Source organism: Pseudonaja textilis, chromosome 6 (assembly GCF_049901715.1).
Source record: "Pseudonaja textilis isolate UNSWEBS1 chromosome 6, rPseTex1.2, whole genome shotgun sequence".
In the NCBI taxonomy this organism is placed as follows: Eukaryota; Metazoa; Chordata; class Lepidosauria; order Squamata; family Elapidae; genus Pseudonaja; species Pseudonaja textilis.
The window spans coordinates 47,541,108-47,557,825 of NC_141995.1; the positions used below are offsets into that span (position 1 = coordinate 47,541,108).

The 16,718-nt window shown below is 47.0% G+C and overlaps 1 protein-coding gene across 3 annotated transcripts in view; it reads right to left on the reverse strand.

The window, feature by feature from the left end:
* HTT (huntingtin) overlaps window positions 1-16,718 on the reverse strand; it is a 103,669-nt gene that overhangs the window by 39,932 nt on the left and 47,019 nt on the right. For all 3 annotated transcript variants that reach the window (XR_015744160.1, XM_087936519.1, XM_087936518.1), the window contains 11 exons: window positions 16,305-16,441; window positions 15,658-15,774; window positions 14,051-14,173; window positions 12,267-12,505; window positions 9,336-9,478; window positions 7,583-7,793; window positions 5,702-5,843; window positions 4,449-4,628; window positions 3,263-3,439; window positions 1,836-1,912; window positions 1,006-1,144 (listed from right to left, as the gene is read on the reverse strand). Coding sequence is in view for 2 of the 3 variants with exons in the window: in XM_087936519.1 (XP_087792645.1) it covers window positions 1,006-1,144; window positions 1,836-1,912; window positions 3,263-3,439; window positions 4,449-4,628; window positions 5,702-5,843; window positions 7,583-7,793; window positions 9,336-9,478; window positions 12,267-12,505; window positions 14,051-14,173; window positions 15,658-15,774; window positions 16,305-16,441 (1,685 nt within the window). In the remaining variant the exon portion in view is untranslated. The remainder of the gene's footprint in view (window positions 1-1,005; window positions 1,145-1,835; window positions 1,913-3,262; window positions 3,440-4,448; window positions 4,629-5,701; window positions 5,844-7,582; window positions 7,794-9,335; window positions 9,479-12,266; window positions 12,506-14,050; window positions 14,174-15,657; window positions 15,775-16,304; window positions 16,442-16,718) is intronic.

The following is a 16,718-nucleotide window of genomic DNA, read 5'->3' on the forward strand; positions in this document are numbered from 1 at the left end:
CAAGAAATCATAAATTCTGCCAGGGTATGTAAACTTATGAGCACAACTGTAGATAGATAGGTAGAGATAGATAGAGATAGATATAGAGATAGATAGATAGATAGCTAAGATAGATAGATGATAGATAGATAGATAGATAGATAGATAGATAGATAGATAGATAGATTAGATAGATAGATTAGATAGCTGATAGAGAGCTTAGATAGATAGCGATAGATAGATAAATAGATAGATAGATAGATAGATAGATACAGATATAGATATAGATTAGAGAGATAGAGATACAGGAGAGAGAGAGAGAGATGGATGGATGGATAGATAGATAGATAGATAGATAGATTAGATAGCTGATAGATAGCTTAGATAGATAGCGATAGATAGATAGATAGATAGATAGATAGATAGATAGATAGATAGATAGATAGATACAGATATAGATTAGAGAGAGAGAGAGATACAGGAGAGAGAGAGAGAGATGGATGGATGGATGGATGGATGGATGGATAGATAGATAGATAGATAGATAGATTAGATAGCTGATAGATAGCTTAGATAGATAGCGATAAATAGCTAAGATAGACAGCTGATTGATAGATAGATAGATAGATAGACAGACAGACAGATAGATAAAGATAGATAGCTGATAGATAGATAGATATAGATAGCTGATAGATAAGATTGATAGCGATAGATAGCTAAGATAGACAGCTGATAGATAGATAGGTAGATAGGTAGGTAGATAGATAGATAGATAGATAGATAGATAAAGATAGATAGATAGATAGATAGATAGATAGATAGATAGATAGATAGATAGATAGATAGATAGCTGATAGATAGATACACAGCTAAGATAGATAGATAGCTGATAGATAGATAGATAGATAGATAGATAGATAGATAGATGATAGATAGATAGCTAAGATAGATAGATAGCCAAGATAGATAGAGTCAAGAGTCAATTTAAAAGGGGAGTGGATTAACAGGAAACCAATTCAGCCTTACTTTGTCTGGAATTAAAGTTTCTAGAGCCGGGTGATTCCCCCCATCCAGGGGGTGGGCCGTAACCAAAGGTGAAGGGCTAATGGTTTCCGGAGCCACCGTTAGACGAAACCGGTCCAAGAGTGAGTAGAGTCTTTGATGTCTTAAAACGAACAAACAAACAAGCAAATGATTAGCTGTCTGCAAGGAATATAAATCCTTCCACTTCCCAACCATCCAGTCAGAGCTGGAGAAGCTTCTTGGAGGAGAAGCGAAACATCTTCAAAATAAAAAAACAAGAAAGTCCAGTTGCCTCCTGCAAAAAGCACCTTTGGGACAACCATGGCCTGGAGGACTGATGATCTCTAGAGACTTTTAGTTTTACAATTTGGGATGAACACCCTTGGGATGGTGTGAGAGTAGGAATGGATTTCCAGAGGGGGAAAATTTCAGGCTACAAGAACCAGAAGCACCGCTCCAAGCAGCCTCAATGGCTCTCTAAAAGGATGCAAATGACCAGCTGTCTGGTCAAGGAATATACATCTCTAGAGACTTTTAGCTGTACAATTTGGAATGAACGCCCTTGGGAGTAGGAATGGATTTCCAGAGGGGATAAATTTCAGGCTACCATGACCTGGCTGATTTGAGCATCTTTACAGAGTCACCCAACAATGAAACAGAAATGACCAGCACCCTCTAAAATCAGTGATGACTAGTGGAGTAAAATCCACAGGGGCTCCTTAGCCTTTTAGAGAAGGATTGAACGCAGGGATTCATTTTCAGGAAGTGAGGGAGGATAAAACTTGACACATGTTTGGCCACTTTCCATGATGCAACAATCCACTGGGCATCACCTGTGGGCTAATCCGGCATTCTGCAGATATTCCTGGATTCGGTCCAGCTCTTCAACTGGCAACTGAGCCGTGCTGTTCTGCATTGAAAAACAAAGAACAAGAAAGGCAGAAATGAAATGAGAATGAAAAGCCGAAGTTTGCCAACACTAGCCGTAAAATACACTTTAACTTGAAAAAAAAGACAGAATTTAAAACAACTCAGCTCGTTTTTGCTGCGGGACAAGTTACACCAGTATCAAAGAAATGGTGGAGCAGAATCGTAAAAGAAAGAACAGAAAATGAAAATAATCTTTACATTTATTTCAAATTGTTAAGATAGAATTGTTAAATTGTCCTACAGCGAGTTGTCCCTCGGTGAGTTGGCCAATTCTGCCAGGAAGAGGACTCTGTGCCAGGCCAACATTCCTTCTCCCAACTTTGACATCGAACGTTGTGGCTGAACAACGGCCAGCGGAGCTGGCAGCAGACTCAGACAGTGAGGAGGTTGGGAAGGAACCAACCTCAGTCCTGGAGTCTGGGAAAGGCTCGGACGAGGGCTCTGCATCGGAGGCAGAGATGAGGCCAGGGCCGTCCAACAATTATTAGCTGCCTTCGGAGTCAGAGATAAGTGGGGAAGAAGAACAGCTGGAGCCTGTTCCCAGCATGCACATGCACAGAGCTGCCAGAAGAACGGAACAGCTAAGGATCTAGGGTCGACTTGGGAGTAAAGGCTCAGGCAGATGGTGAATGGCCCCTCCCATAGGGAATAAAGAGGAGCTCCTGAGTTGAAGAAGCTTCTTGGATGAGAAGCGAAACCTCTTCAAAAGAAAAAATACAAGAAAGTCCAGTCGCCTTTTGAAAAAAAAAAAAACTTTTGGAGCAACCATGACCTGGAGGACAGAGCATCTCCGTAGACATGAGAGGTGTGTGGTTTTCAGCACTCCCCCATCAGGCCGAGATGTGCATTTGGCCAGGTGGTGATGGGCGTTCATTAGATTTATACCCTATCCCACCTCCAGGAACACAAAACAAAGGGGTGAGTTTAATTCTGCTTTTATGACTATTATTGTAAAACTCCTCATGGGTGACAGGGAGAGCATCCGGCCAGTAAACTCTCAGCTCCATTCAGTTGCCTAGACTTTACCCCACAAGGGATTATGAGGTCATTAAAAGAAGATGAAGATTGTATTTTTCATTTTATTTATCCCTGCAGACCCAAAGGTGCTTTTTCTGAGAATAACTGAGACTCTCCACAGCCATTATGGCTGTCAGCCACCCAGAATTATGGGCAGCATACAAATCCCGTCCCCCACTGGTCATTGAGGTGGGTTAAGCTGAGAAATAATGTCTGATGACTCAAAGCCCCATCAGGGCTGTAAGGAGGCAGATTAAATCTCGGCCTTCCCTGTGGCTGGCCCAGCACTCACCCACATGACGCCATGGGTTACCTGTACAGATGCCGCTAGAAGCATTTCCACACGACGGCAAGCCAGGGTGTCCACCATGTGTGCCAGCACACGGAAGGGAGTTGAGAGAAGCTTGTCCACATACAAGACCAGCACAGCCCCTGACTGGCTCAGATGGATGCCCTCCAAACACTGCAGGGTCTTTTTCACCGCTGTCGGCTGAACCAGGGAGAAAAACCTCTTTTAGAGTCTTTCGTTTTCCACACTAATCAAAGTATAAAAACACCTTAGTTTATATATAAATTTATATGCAGATAAAAGTGTCATGCCCCTATCGGAGTCTGAATCCAAGGTGGAAGACGAACAGCTGACAGGGAGCGGGAGTGTGGCTCCGTTGGCTGTGGAGGAAACTGGGGAAGGGCAAAGTCCAGCTGGGCAGAGCAGGGGACAGATAGAACGAGAGGGAGTTCAGTGGAAGACCCAGGCCCACCCCCTTCATCTGAGGGAACGCAGGGAGGAACGGAGAAGGGAGCAACATCGGTTGCATGGCTTACGGGGGAGGAAAAGGCCCTGATTCCCTTCATTAGCCACACATGGGAATGAGAGTTTAAAAGAGACGCAAGCTGAGTGCAGTGTCTGCTGGGAGCAAATGTGACTTTATCTTGTGTTGACTTTGGTTATCTTTGTTCCTGACATCATCCCAACCGGGTTGAATTACTGCCATTCCTTCACATCTGGAATACCTTCGCTTGCCCTGTCAGATTAATTACCTCAATTTGCCCTGATTGGACTTAAAAGTTACAGTTTTTGTTGACCATGTTTTGGACTTGATTCTCTTGCAGTCAAAGGCTGTTCCTGGGAGAGTTTTTCTCCTGACCAGAAGGTAACCAGGACACTGGGGGCAAAGTTGGAGCTAATAAAGGGACTCCTACTGATTATCTGACTGTGTGGCCTTCATGCCACGTCCTGGGTCACCACATAAAAGTATAAAGGCACCTCAATTTCTAGCCAACTGCCTTAACCAGGACAGTCGACCGACTCATTTGCAATGGCCAAACGATCAACAGACATGATCTCCTGCTTCGGTAGCCTCAATATTTGAAGGGCGCCGTTACCTTTAAAGACGAATCTCTTTATTTATTTTTTTACTGCAGAAAAATGAGGTGTGCTAGGCAGGAGAAAAACCACCGGAGAAGAGAAATCTCGAGAACCAAAGTGAAGAACTTACGGAGGCAAAATTCTCACACCGGGACTGAATCGCCTGGATGAAAAGGCCACTCGCTGCCGAGTTTCGGTGAATGGCACTGATGAAATCCTGGACGGGAGGTTCATGAGACAGGCTGATGAGTTCTTGGACATGATTTACGGTCAGCCAGGTCAAGTGCTCGGAGTCGTGCAGGTTTTGGCACTGCGGTAAGAAATGGAATGGGTTCGCTCGAGCGGAAGAGAAGCAACAGCTGGGAGCCAATCAAGGAGAGAGTAGCAACCGAGAACGAAGGAGAAATTTCCTAACAATTAACAAATAACCAGAGGAACACCTTACCCCCAGAAGTTGTGGGTGCTCCATCCTGGGGGGGGTTTTAAGAAGAGAATGGACAACCCTTTGTGTGAGATGGTATAATGTCTCCTGCTCCAGCAGGGGGTTTGACCGGAGGACCTCCAAGGTCCCTTCCAATTCTCTTATTCTTGTTGGGGCCCACCACGACAAGACTCGGACAGTGAGGAGGTTGGGGAGGAACACGTTGCGGTTCACCAGCAGCCTGTGCAGACGGCAGTGGAATCGGACAGTGGGGAAGAACGAGGACCAGTCCGGGAGTCTGGGGAGGACTTGGATGAGGGTCCTGCTTCTGATGCAGAGATGGGGCCAGGGCCATCTGGGGGTGGGGTGCTGACTCCGGAGCCCCTGGAGTCTGGCAGCAGCGAGACAGAGGAACCAGGGGAGCCACTTCCCAGTGCGCATATGCGCAGAGCTGCTGGAAGGCAAGAGCAGCTGAAACAAAAGGGGCGACTGGGGAGTAACGCTGAGAGGTGATTGCCCCTCCCATAAGGGATAAAAATCAGGCCAAGATGACGAAGTCTTTGCAGGAAGCAAAGTCGTTCGATTAGTTCAGAGTCATCCTTGAAGCTTTTTGTACTTTGGTTGTTGTTTTTTTTCTAGTTCATTTGACACTTCTGTTTTTTGGCAGCACTTCACAGAAAAGAAAGGTGGGTGCTTATCTCGAGGGATTGTTTGAGATTCATTACCGGCTGCGAATGAAAACAATTCCCAGCATTGCAATAAAATAAGTCTTGTTTTTAAAAGAAGTGTGTGCGTAATTATAGTTTAGGAAGCCTTGGTCAGAACAGAACAAGGGCCAGTCCTGGAGTCTGGGGAAGGCTTGGATGAGAGCTCTGCATCGGAGGCAGAGATGGGAGCCAGGGCTGCAATCGAGACTCATGATTTAATTGGGGCAACGGCCGGAATCCTGACACAGAGCTTACCACGTAGTCACAGAAAAGGATGAGGGATCCTTTCCGCACGATCTCGCGATTGCAGATGCTAAGTTTGGAGCCCCCGTCTTCATCGTGGGGATCTCCGCTGGGTTGAGGGCTGAGCAATTTAGCACTTGAGAGACTCTGCCTTCTGGAAGAGAAGGAAAGTGGTTTTAAAAAAACCCCAAAACTACAACATCCAGGAGTCAAGTTGCCAGAAAGAAAGAAATAAGAAACAGATAGAAGAATTTGCCAGGATAAATGCAGCTGGCTAGTAAAAAGCTGGTCCAGCAGCCAAGAACAGAACCAAAGGATGATTGGCTGGCCTAAGCTCAGCAGTGTCTCAAGGTTACACGATCCCCTTTTATAACCTTCTGACAAGCAAAGTCAAAGGGGAAGCCAGATTCACTTTACAACTAACAGAGTCGGCGTATCAGTGAGGTGGGAGGCATAGAGATTTAATTAAATAAATTTAAATAAAAATATACATACATACATACACCCAGGTGATCATCATCTTCTTTTAACGACCTCATAATCCCTTGCAGGGCGGAATCTGGGCAACTGAATGGAGCTAGCAGAGTGTCTACTGACCAGATGCCCTTCCTGTCGCCAATGCGGAGTTTTGTTCAGTAGATATGATCTCATTGTGCCCAGAGAGAGAAATATTTGCTTCTACCTAGGATTGAACTCACAGCCTCCTCATTGTGAGGTGAGAACTCTACCTCTAGGCCACTCTAGATATACCTGGGCGATGCCATGGCCTAATTCTCAATCCATCCTACAGCATTGAACTAATACATTCTAGAATTTAGGAGTTGACAAAAGAAAAAAAAAAACTTGAGAGGTCTATATTTTGTACCAAACCCCCCTCTGGAAACAAATCCTGCTGAACAATATAAATGAATCCCAAACGTCCATCCAGCCTCTACCCGAATGACACCTTGGCCAAAATGTCCAGCCCGACTGTAGCAAAGAAGACACCATGAGTGGGAAAACTGCCCCCCCAGGAACCTTGGGGTTCCTCCCAATGAGACTTTCTAGGTGATCCAGTTCTTAAGCAAGGAAGGTGAATTTTGAAAGGCGAAGCCGGAAAACAAGACATTTTTGAAGTAGCCGCTAAAATCGGAATTGGAGATAGCTTTCAGGAAGGAAAGAGTTTTTGAAAAGGAGGAATGTTTATACAAGAATATGCAAAGCAAGGCGCAGCATTTGAAATCACGAAGAAAACATTCACACTGCAGTGGCCCGTCAGTGGCCAGCAGAGCTGGTGGCAGACTCAGACAGTGAGGAAGTTGGGGAGGATCATGGGCCAGTCCTGGAGTCTGAGGAAAGCTCTGACAAGGGCTCTGCATTGCAGGCAGAGATGGGCCAGGGCCGTCCGACAGTTATCAGCTGCCTTCGGAGTCGGTGATCAGTGGGGAAGAACAGCTGGAGCCTGTTCCCAGTGTGCTCATGCGTAGAGCTGCCAGATGAAGGGAACAGCTAAGGAACAAGGGCCGATCTGGAGTAAGGGCACAAGTGGATGGTAAATGGACCCTCCCACAGGGAATAAAGAGGAGTGAAAGGGGAATGGTGTTTGCAGGAGACAATTAGTTCAATTCATTAGGGTGAAGATCTGTTCCTGATTTCTTGCCAAGTAACTGCTGCTACAGCATGGCGTTTGGAAGCTATCAGCCTGGCAGCTCTACCAGCCTGATAAAGGTCTAAAGTTGTGAAATCTCATGAAAGACTATTTGCCGGGACTTTGCTGGAGAGGAATTCCCTTTAACCTCAAGAAAAGGGGTTTGATCGGGACGAGGAGTCAGGCTTCGTGATCCTGGGAAACCTAGGTCAGAACACACACACAGGACAGAGAAGACCTGAAAAAGAGCTTAAAAACAGACTTACTTGGGGGTCTGATGAACTTCAGACCACCAGCAGGGACTGGTGTAGTTAACCAGCAGCAAGATTTGACACCAGAGGAGAACCAGGGATGGGTGGGTGGCTATCATGGACTTGACAAGGTCATTCAGTCTTTCGAGGGTGTAGAAATGAGGACCGTGTGGTCCACTCTCGGTAAAAAGCTTGGTAGCTGCCACTGTGATTCTTCGGAACATCCCTGAAACAGCGAAAGCATGGAAAAAACATCGTTACCAATCAGTCTCAATGGAGACCTTGGGGATTCCCACTGAAATATTATACGTCGTCCTCAAATTACGACCGCAAAAATCGGAGCCCCCCCATTTTCTGTCACTGGCTGAGACAGAGGTTTAGTGAATTTTGCTCCCTTTTACGGCCTCTCGCTGCAGCTGCCAAGTGAACCCCTGCAATTTGTTCTTTTTTTGTAAAAGTTTTTTTTTTTTTTCACATTTCACAAACAACTTTTCTAGTGAACATCATGATTCCAGGTTTTCACATTTCCATACAAACGTGACCTTGGTTGCATATCCCTCTTTCACATTTGATTTCATATCCTATCATTACATTACATGTTTTCTATAAATTTTCTCAAGTACTCTAATATTCCTCCAACTTATTTTATATATTTTCTATTCATTTCTTATTTCTTTTTAAATAATTCTCATATCTTCATATTCATTATACTTTATAATTTTATCTGTCACATTTTCAATTTCATCACATATTCTTATTTCATTATTCCAAAAGTTCCATCCTAATTCAAAAAATTTCCCCTATAATTACCAATTTGAGTGTACCGCCCCTTTACCCTATACATCATTTAATTAACTCCTCTTTAATTCATAATAATAATTTATCACAATATAGCCACTTCTTAATTGTCATCTTAAAAGTTAATAATAATAATCTCCTAACAACTACGTAACACATATACATTTTAGGCCAGATTCTGCATGGTATTTTCCCCTTCAGTTACATTAAATCATTTATAATTTCAAATAAACTAATCTATTCAATTGATCATAAAAACTGATGTTAAATCTTTTTATAACAATTCTCATGTTTCCCCTGCAACCATCACAAATATGAGTCTGTTGCCAAAGGGTCCAAATTTTGGTGGCAAGAAGCGAGGTGTCATGCCCTTGGTGGAGTCAGATTCTGAGGGAGAGGAGGAACAGCCGACAGGGAGTGGAAGTGTGGCTCCTGAGGTTGTGGAGGAGGCTGGGGAAGGGCAAAGGCCGGCTGGGCAGTCAGAGGAAGAGCCAGGCCCATCCCCTCTGCATCCTAGGACACGCAGGAAGGAATGGAGAAGGGCTTGGCTTATGGGAGAGGAAGCGGCCATGATCCCCCTTCATTAGTTGCGGCTGGGGAGAATAGTATATAAGAGAGACGGTTACAACACAGCATTGCCAGAAGCAAAGCGTGTGTTAGTTTGGGCTGAAGTTATCTTGGTTGGCGTCCTTCCAACAGACTGTGCCTTGTTATCGCCTTGAATTTGGTAATTACTTATCCTGGTCCGTTGTGGAAATTCCTTCATTGTAGTTTGGTTTTGTTATTTCACCTCTCATTAAGCTCATTAAGTTCAGACTGTATTGCTTTCTTTTGAAGATTATTTTTGAGTACATTTTATCGCCAAATGAGAATTATTGAACAGTGGCGCCAAGTTGGAGTCATTAAAGGACATTTATTTACATTTTGTATTTTGTTACGTTTGTGTTAACACTCTGGAGGTGAGCAGTACCTGATTTGAAGGTATGAATTAAGCACATGAGAAGGGTGCCCAGTTCCTGGCAGTAGAAGGTGTGTTGCTGTTCGCTCATCTCCACGTTCAATTGTTTGCTGGAGATATCTTCCAGAAGAATCCCCACCAGCTGCATTAGGAATCTAGAGAGAAAAAGAGGTGTTTAGAGGCCAGGCACGAAGCACAGAAAAATAAGGTAAAGGTTCCCCTCCTTGCATATCCTTGCTAGTTGTTTCCAACTCTAGTGGGGCGGTGCTCATCTCCGTTTCAAAGCTGAAGAGCCAGCGCTGTCCGAAGACGTCTCAGTGGTCACGTGGCCGGCATGACTCAACGCCTTCAAAGGCGCACGGAACGCTGTTCCTTTCCCACCAAAGGGGTCCCTATTTTTCCACTGGCATTTGTTACATGCTTTCAAACTGCTAGGTTGGCAGAAGCTGGAACAAGTCCTGGGAGCTCCCTCCATGACTCAGCGCTGGGGATTCGAACTGCCGAACTGCCGACCTTTCCAATCGAAAAGCCCAGCAGCTTAGCCACCAAGCCACCGCGTCTCCTATAGAAATATAGGACTTTGCAAACAAAAAGGGGGGGGGAACCCAATATGCATAGCCAGCCCTGCGGTTACACCTATCTCCTTTGCCTTCTTCAAGGTTACATTGAGGATACAAGTAATCCTCGACTTGCAACAGTTCGCTTAGTGACTGTCCGAAGTGACGGTGGTGCTGAAAAAAAATTAAAAGCGACGTAGGGCCATTTTTCACACGGACGGCCTTCACGCCACGCCCCGTTGGGTCAGGTGATCCAAATGAATTTTTCACACTTCGTGGCCACTGCAGCATCCCCACACTCATGGGATTTACATTTGGATGCTCGGCGAGCGGTTCACATTTACGACAGTCCCAGTGTCCCAGGGTGGGGGTGGGGGGGTGTCAAGCGATCCAGTGGTGGGATTCTACCAGTTTCCCTACCAGTTCGGTGATCGCGCACTAACACACGGAGAACTTCTGCACTGAATACTGGTCACAAGGGAAAAGAACCACGCCCTCTAATGGCTGCCTTTTATATACACACCTCTTAAGGGGAATTTTACTCTCCCATCTTAAAGGGAAATACCCATATTCTGCTGAATCACTCTTGTTACTTCAGCCAGACTTACATCAGCTTCACAGCATCGTGCAGCTAATCACTGCTGGTCAGTTCTTAACTCCTAATACCTTAACATGCGCAGCTTTCCAAACGCCAGCTGAGGCTCTGCCGCGTCAATCAGCTGAGAGGATAAAGAAGATGCAGGGGCGGGTGGGAGGGCCGATCCTGCGCTTTTCTCTCCTTTCTCCTCAACAGCTGATTGTTGGAGCCAACGGGTAGCAATTTTTGCTACCGGTTCGGCCAAACCGGTAGCATTTTACCACTGACGTGATCCACTTCGGCAACCGCCTGACCAGCAAAGTCAATGGGGAAGCCCCATTTGCTTAACAAACCGTGTTACTAATTTGTGATGACCCAGGATGGGATACATAACAAACACAGTCACAGAAAACAGGTGAAGCCCCTTTTATTCCTTCACTTTGCTTCCAAGCTCCAAATATCCTTGATGGAAGACAAAAAAACTCCCACAGAGTTACATGAAGAAGGAAAAAAGCAACTCAAACAAGGCAAGATAAGGGCTGGAAGACGTCCACAGATATCAGAACACACACTGGGAAGGATGCCAAACTCAGAGAGGAACCATAAACTGGAGATATTTACATGATTTGTTTCTAGTGTTTGCCAGTACGCAGGTCCAAACTCTTATTCAGTTGTTACACCTGCAGCCCATGAAGAGGATCAAGGCCCTCTCATCCCGAGGAGACCACGTCTCTCCCTTATCCTCTCCTGTGTGCCCTAGGATGGAGAGGGGATGGGCCGGGGTCCTCCTCTGACTGCTCAGCCGGCCTCTGCCATTCCCCAGCCTCCTCCACAACCTCCCGAGCCACACTTCCACTCGCTGTCGACTGTTCCTCCTCTCCCTCAGAGTCAGTCTCCACCAGGGGCATGACATAATTTGACGTTTGCAGCGATTCACTTAACAACCGCGACAGAAAGAAAGTGTTGTGGTCTGCCGGCAGCCTGCGGAGACAGCAGCAGAATCAGACAGTGGGGAGGAACAGGGGCCAGTCCGGGAATCTTGGGGACTTGGACGAGGGTCCTGTGTCTGATGCAGAGATGGGGCCAGGGCCATCTGGGAGATGTGCTGACTCTAGAGCCTCCAGAATCTGGCAGCAGCGAGGCAGAGGAACAACAGGAGGCTGTTCTCAGTGCGTGCATGCGCAGAGGTGCCAGAAGGCAAGAACAGTTAAAACAAAAGGGACGACTCAGGAGTAAGGCCTGGAGGTGATTTTCCCCTCCTATAAGACATAAAGGAGGAGCAAAGGGACAGGAGCCTTTGCAGGAAGCAACTTTGTTTGTACTGGTCGGTTTGAAGCTCTGTATTGAATTTGTGCTCCGTTTGGCCTCGAATAACTAATTGGACATTTAGTCGTTGGTAGCATTTCAAGGGAGATAAAGGTGCGTGCTGATCAGACTTATCCTGAAGGATTTTGGCAGACTTCCATGGGACTATTTACAAACTGTTTGAGACTCATTATGGGCTGTGAATGATTAAAATTCACAGCCATTGAAATAAAAAAAGGGTTTTGGGACTAATGTGGGTTTGTTAGTGTCTCCATCTTGGTCAGAACAGTAAGGCCGTAGAATGGGGCAAAACTCCCTTAACAAATGTCTCACTTAGGAACAGAAATTTGGGGCTCAGCTGTGGTTGTGTGTCGAGGGCGACCTGTATATATTATCCTCCATTCCTTATCTCAAAATCTTTATCTTCGTTTTTTTTTTAATGGCTGTTTTTAAAAAGAAAAAAGCAAAAGCAAATAGCAGCAGCTTATGATTAACAACCTATACCTAGAAAAGGTCTCCTCAGGCAGGAACCGATCCTGCTCATCCATGGGGGTCTCCTGAGGGGGAGGAATCTTATTTCCGCCGTTTCGCAGCCGATGGATCGTTTGACAAGAGATTAGGTGTGGGGAAAAGGAGAGCTCCTGAATGCGGGAGAGGACAATGTCTTCGGTCGACTGGGAAATCAAGACCCGAAGGATTGCGAGAATGCCAGAGACCCATAACTGAACGGTGCTCACGGAAGCCTATTGAAAGGGAGAGAGGGGGGAGAACCCCACAAAATATTCATTACGGAAATGAATGATATGAACACTATATAAATATTCCTTCCTCCCCTCCCCTCCCCTCCCCTCCCTTCGCTTCCTTCCTTTCCTTCCCTCCACTTCCTTCCCTTCCCCTTTCTACCCTCGCCTCTCCTACCCTTCCCTTCCCACTCTCCCCTTTCCTTTCCTTCCTCTCCCCTCTTCCTTCCCTTCCTTCCCCCTTCCCTTCCTTTTACGCTCCTCTCTCCTTCCCTTTCCCCTCTCCACTTTCCTTCCCTTCCCCTCCTCTTCCTCCCCTTCCCTTCCTCCCCCTTCCCTTTTTCACTCCTCTCCTTCCCTTTCCTTTCCCCTCTCCCCTTCCCTCCTCTTCCTCCTCCTCCCTTTCCCTCCCCTCCCTTCCCCTTCCTTTCCCTCCCCTTCATTCCCTTCCACTCCCCTTCTCGTCCTTCCCCTTCCCTTTTTTCACTCCCCTCCCCTCTTCCTTCCCTTCCTCACCCCTTCCCTTAGGTTCATTTGCCAGTTCTCTGTAACACCCCTTGGGGGAGTGACAAATCCAAACCCCTGGCATATCCCCTCCCCCCCCCACCTCTGCCTACAAAGCCCGGGGGGGTGGGGGGGGGCTTGCAGCCAAGACCCCTTTCTAGAGCAGAGGAGAAGGAGCTTTGCTGCTAAGGCAGCTACTGACAGACCAGATTGATACCCCACTTCTCGGCAGGAGCTGAAGGTGCCATGCAGGCTGGTTTTGTCCTCGCCACGACACCCTTGCAAAGAGAAGGACGGGCGCAAAGGGCTGAGGGGAGGGGCACACACCCCAAATCCTTAACCCCGGACACCCCAGGAAAGGAAAAATGGGCACCTGGGTTCGTGTTCTGACCTAGGCTTCCCCAATAGCGCGAAGCCAAGTCCTCGTCCCGATAAACCCCTTTTACTTACTTTAGAATTAATTTCCTCTCGCAACAAAATCCCGGCCAACCATCTTTCAAGAGAGTGCCCGATTACAGACCTTCTGTCAGGCTTGGAGAGTGGCCAGGCCGATATCTTTCAGATGCCACAATGCTTGGCAAGCATGCCGGAGTGAACTGATCGTCTCCTGCAAAACCCCATTCCTCCTTCGCTCCTCTTTTATTTCCTATGGGAGGGGCCATTCCCCATTCACCTGTGCCTTTACTCCTGAGTTGACCGTTATTCCGTAACTATTCCCTTCTTCTGGCAGCTCTGTGCATGAGCACATCAGGAACAGGCTCCAGCTGTTCTTCTTCCCCACTGATCTCCGACTCCGAAAGCAGCTGATAACTGTCGGACGGCCGTGGCCCCATCTCTGTCTCTGACGCAGAGCCCTCGTCAGAGCCTTCCCCAGACTCCAGGACTGGCCCATGTTCCTCCCCAACCTCCTCACTGTCCGAGCCTGTCACTAATTTCACCTGGCCACTGTTGGGCCACCATAGTACATCCTGAGCCCGGATTGAGGGCAGCAAGGCCTCCGTCCCTCTCGCTAAACGGCTTCTTGGCCAGATGCCCCCTCCTTACCATGGTGTTGGGCGTCACAAACATGCTCCTCAGCAGCATGTCCACTGGGCGCAGGGCGGAAGGAGCCAGGATCTCAAACAGAGTGTTCAATATCCCCAGGGCTTCATGGGAATCTATCTGCATCTGGGGCGGTTGGGGGGGAAAAGAACCAACAGACAGAATGGGATCAACAATGGCTGCAAATCAGCACAAGGAAAGGAGAAGTGAAAAAGAGAACTGCGTTTCACCGTAGAGGCGGTCCCCGAGTTAAGACCACAGTCAAGACCACAAGATGTACGTTGCTAATTGAAACGCTGGTTAAACGAGTCCCTGCCCGTTTTATGAATCTCCTTGCCGGAGTTCATAAAACAGACAGGTGGGTCCTCCAGTTATGACCACAAGGGAGCCCAATAACAACAGCACTTAGACCAGTGGTTCCCAACCTTTTTTTCGCCCCGCACCCCTTAAAAAATTTCACTCGAACCTCACACCCCCTGAAATTTAGACTTTAGGAACTACTGAACGTGTTAAATATATGGTAGGATTGAATCTTTTCAGCTATGTATGTGATGGCCACTAAATAACGACACTTAACTCTAAAATGAAAACAAAGTTAATCCACTGCATAATAAATAAAAATGCCAACATATAGCCAATATCCTATTATTTACCTGGACTTTTCTCGCACCCCCTGGAATATCGTCAAGCACCCCAGGTTGGAAACCCCTGACTTAGACTTATATACTGCTTCAGGTACTTTCAAGCCCTCTCTAAGCAGTTTACAGAGTCAGCCTCCTGCCTCCATAACAATCTGGGTCTTCATTTGACCAAATTTGGAAGGACGGAAGGCTGAGTCAACCTTCAGCCGGTCAGAATTGAACTGCTGGCAGTTGGCAGAGTTAGCCTGCAATACTGCATTCTAATTACTGGGAGGGAGGGAGGGAGGGAGGGAGGGAAAGAAGGAAGGAAGGAAGGAAGGAAGGGACTAGCAATAGCACTTAGACTTATATACCGCTTAACAGCCCTAAGCAGTTTACAAAATGAGCTTCTTTCCCCCAACAATCTGGGTCCTCATTTTACCCACCTTGGAAAGATAGAAGGCTGAGCCAACCTTGAGCCTGGTGGGATTTGAACTGACAAATTGCAGGCAGCCGGCAGTCAGCAACAGTAGCCTGCAATACCGCACTCTCACTACTGCGCCACCGTGGCTCAAAACGTTTGTTGCTAAATGAAGCATTTGTTAAGTGAGTCGCTGCCCCCACTGTACGACTTTTCTGGCCACCGTTCATAGTCCTCAACTTACAAAAGTTCACTTGGTGACCGTTCGAAGTTACAACGGTGCTGAAATCAGGGACTTATGACCGTTTTCCAACATGACTTCTGCAGCTTCCCCCACAGAGTCACGGGGTCAAAATTCAAAACACTTGGCAATGGACTCGTGTTTTATGGCGGGTCACAGTGTCGCCCGGAGTCTCGTGATTCGATGGGGAAGCTGGATTCATTTAACAACCAGGTGATTCACTTAACAAATGGGGTGAGAAAATGTGTAAAATGGGGCAAAACTTCACAGTTTTTGCTGTGTACAGAGAGAGGGAATGTCTTCGTCGAGGGCTATTTGTGACCCTTACCTGTTGTTTGGCCAGCATCGGCAGGATGATGTCGGCTACCTGCCGTGACAGCCTCTTCCACTTCTCTTCGTTCTCTCGGTGACACTGTTGCAGCACAAGGATGAACATCTGCAGCACCTGCCAGCAAAGAGCAACAGCCATAGCCGTGGCACTTACACTGCTAGACAACTTCACGGTGCTTTCCATCCCTCTCTAAGCAGATTATAGAGTCAGCCTCTTTCCCCCGACAATCTGGGTCCTCGTTTTACCGACCTTGGAAGGATGGGAGGCTGAGTCAACCTTGAGCAGGTTAGGATCAAACTGCTGGTAGCCGGCAGAGTTAGCCTGCAATACTGCATTCTAACCACTGGGGAAGGAAGGAAGGAAGGAAGGAAGGAAGGAAGGAAGGAAGGAAGGAAGGAAGGAAGGAAGGAAGGAAGGAAGGAAGGAAGGAAAAGGAAGGAAAATAGCCATAGCCCTTAAGACTTATATACCGCTTCACAGTGCTTTTACAGGCCTCTCTAAGTTATATATCGCTTCATGGACCTGGGTCAGAACATCTCCTGTTCAATCACTCAGGCATGCAGGCTTGGCGTGCTCGCAATAAATCCGCTGCCTGGAGTTGTGAGCATGTGCAGAGACACAGGTAAGTTACTGGGGGATTTTACCTGGTGATACTGGATCAGCCTCAACAACATTGAGACCACAACTTCCTTCTGGGTTTCGAGTTCTTTCCCGGCGTCCGCTTTATTAGCTCCTCTTAAGATGAAGAGGTCATGGACGATGGGCTGCAGAGCCGGGATCGCTAAAGAAAAACAGAGGGTCGTTAGGACCGAAGACACCAGCTATCCCCATTCCTCATCCACAGATTCTCTTGGGCCCGAAACTTAGTTCTTAATGAACTCTCAAAAGTTATCCTGAAACTGGAGGGATCTGCTTTGGAGAACAAAGAGCAGAGTTGGTATTCAGCCGGTTCGGACCGGTTCTCTAGAACCGGTAGCAGAAATTTTGAGTCGTTCGGACAACCGGCCAATCCCACCTCTGACTGGCCCCACCAACCCCATCTATTCTCTGCCTCCCAT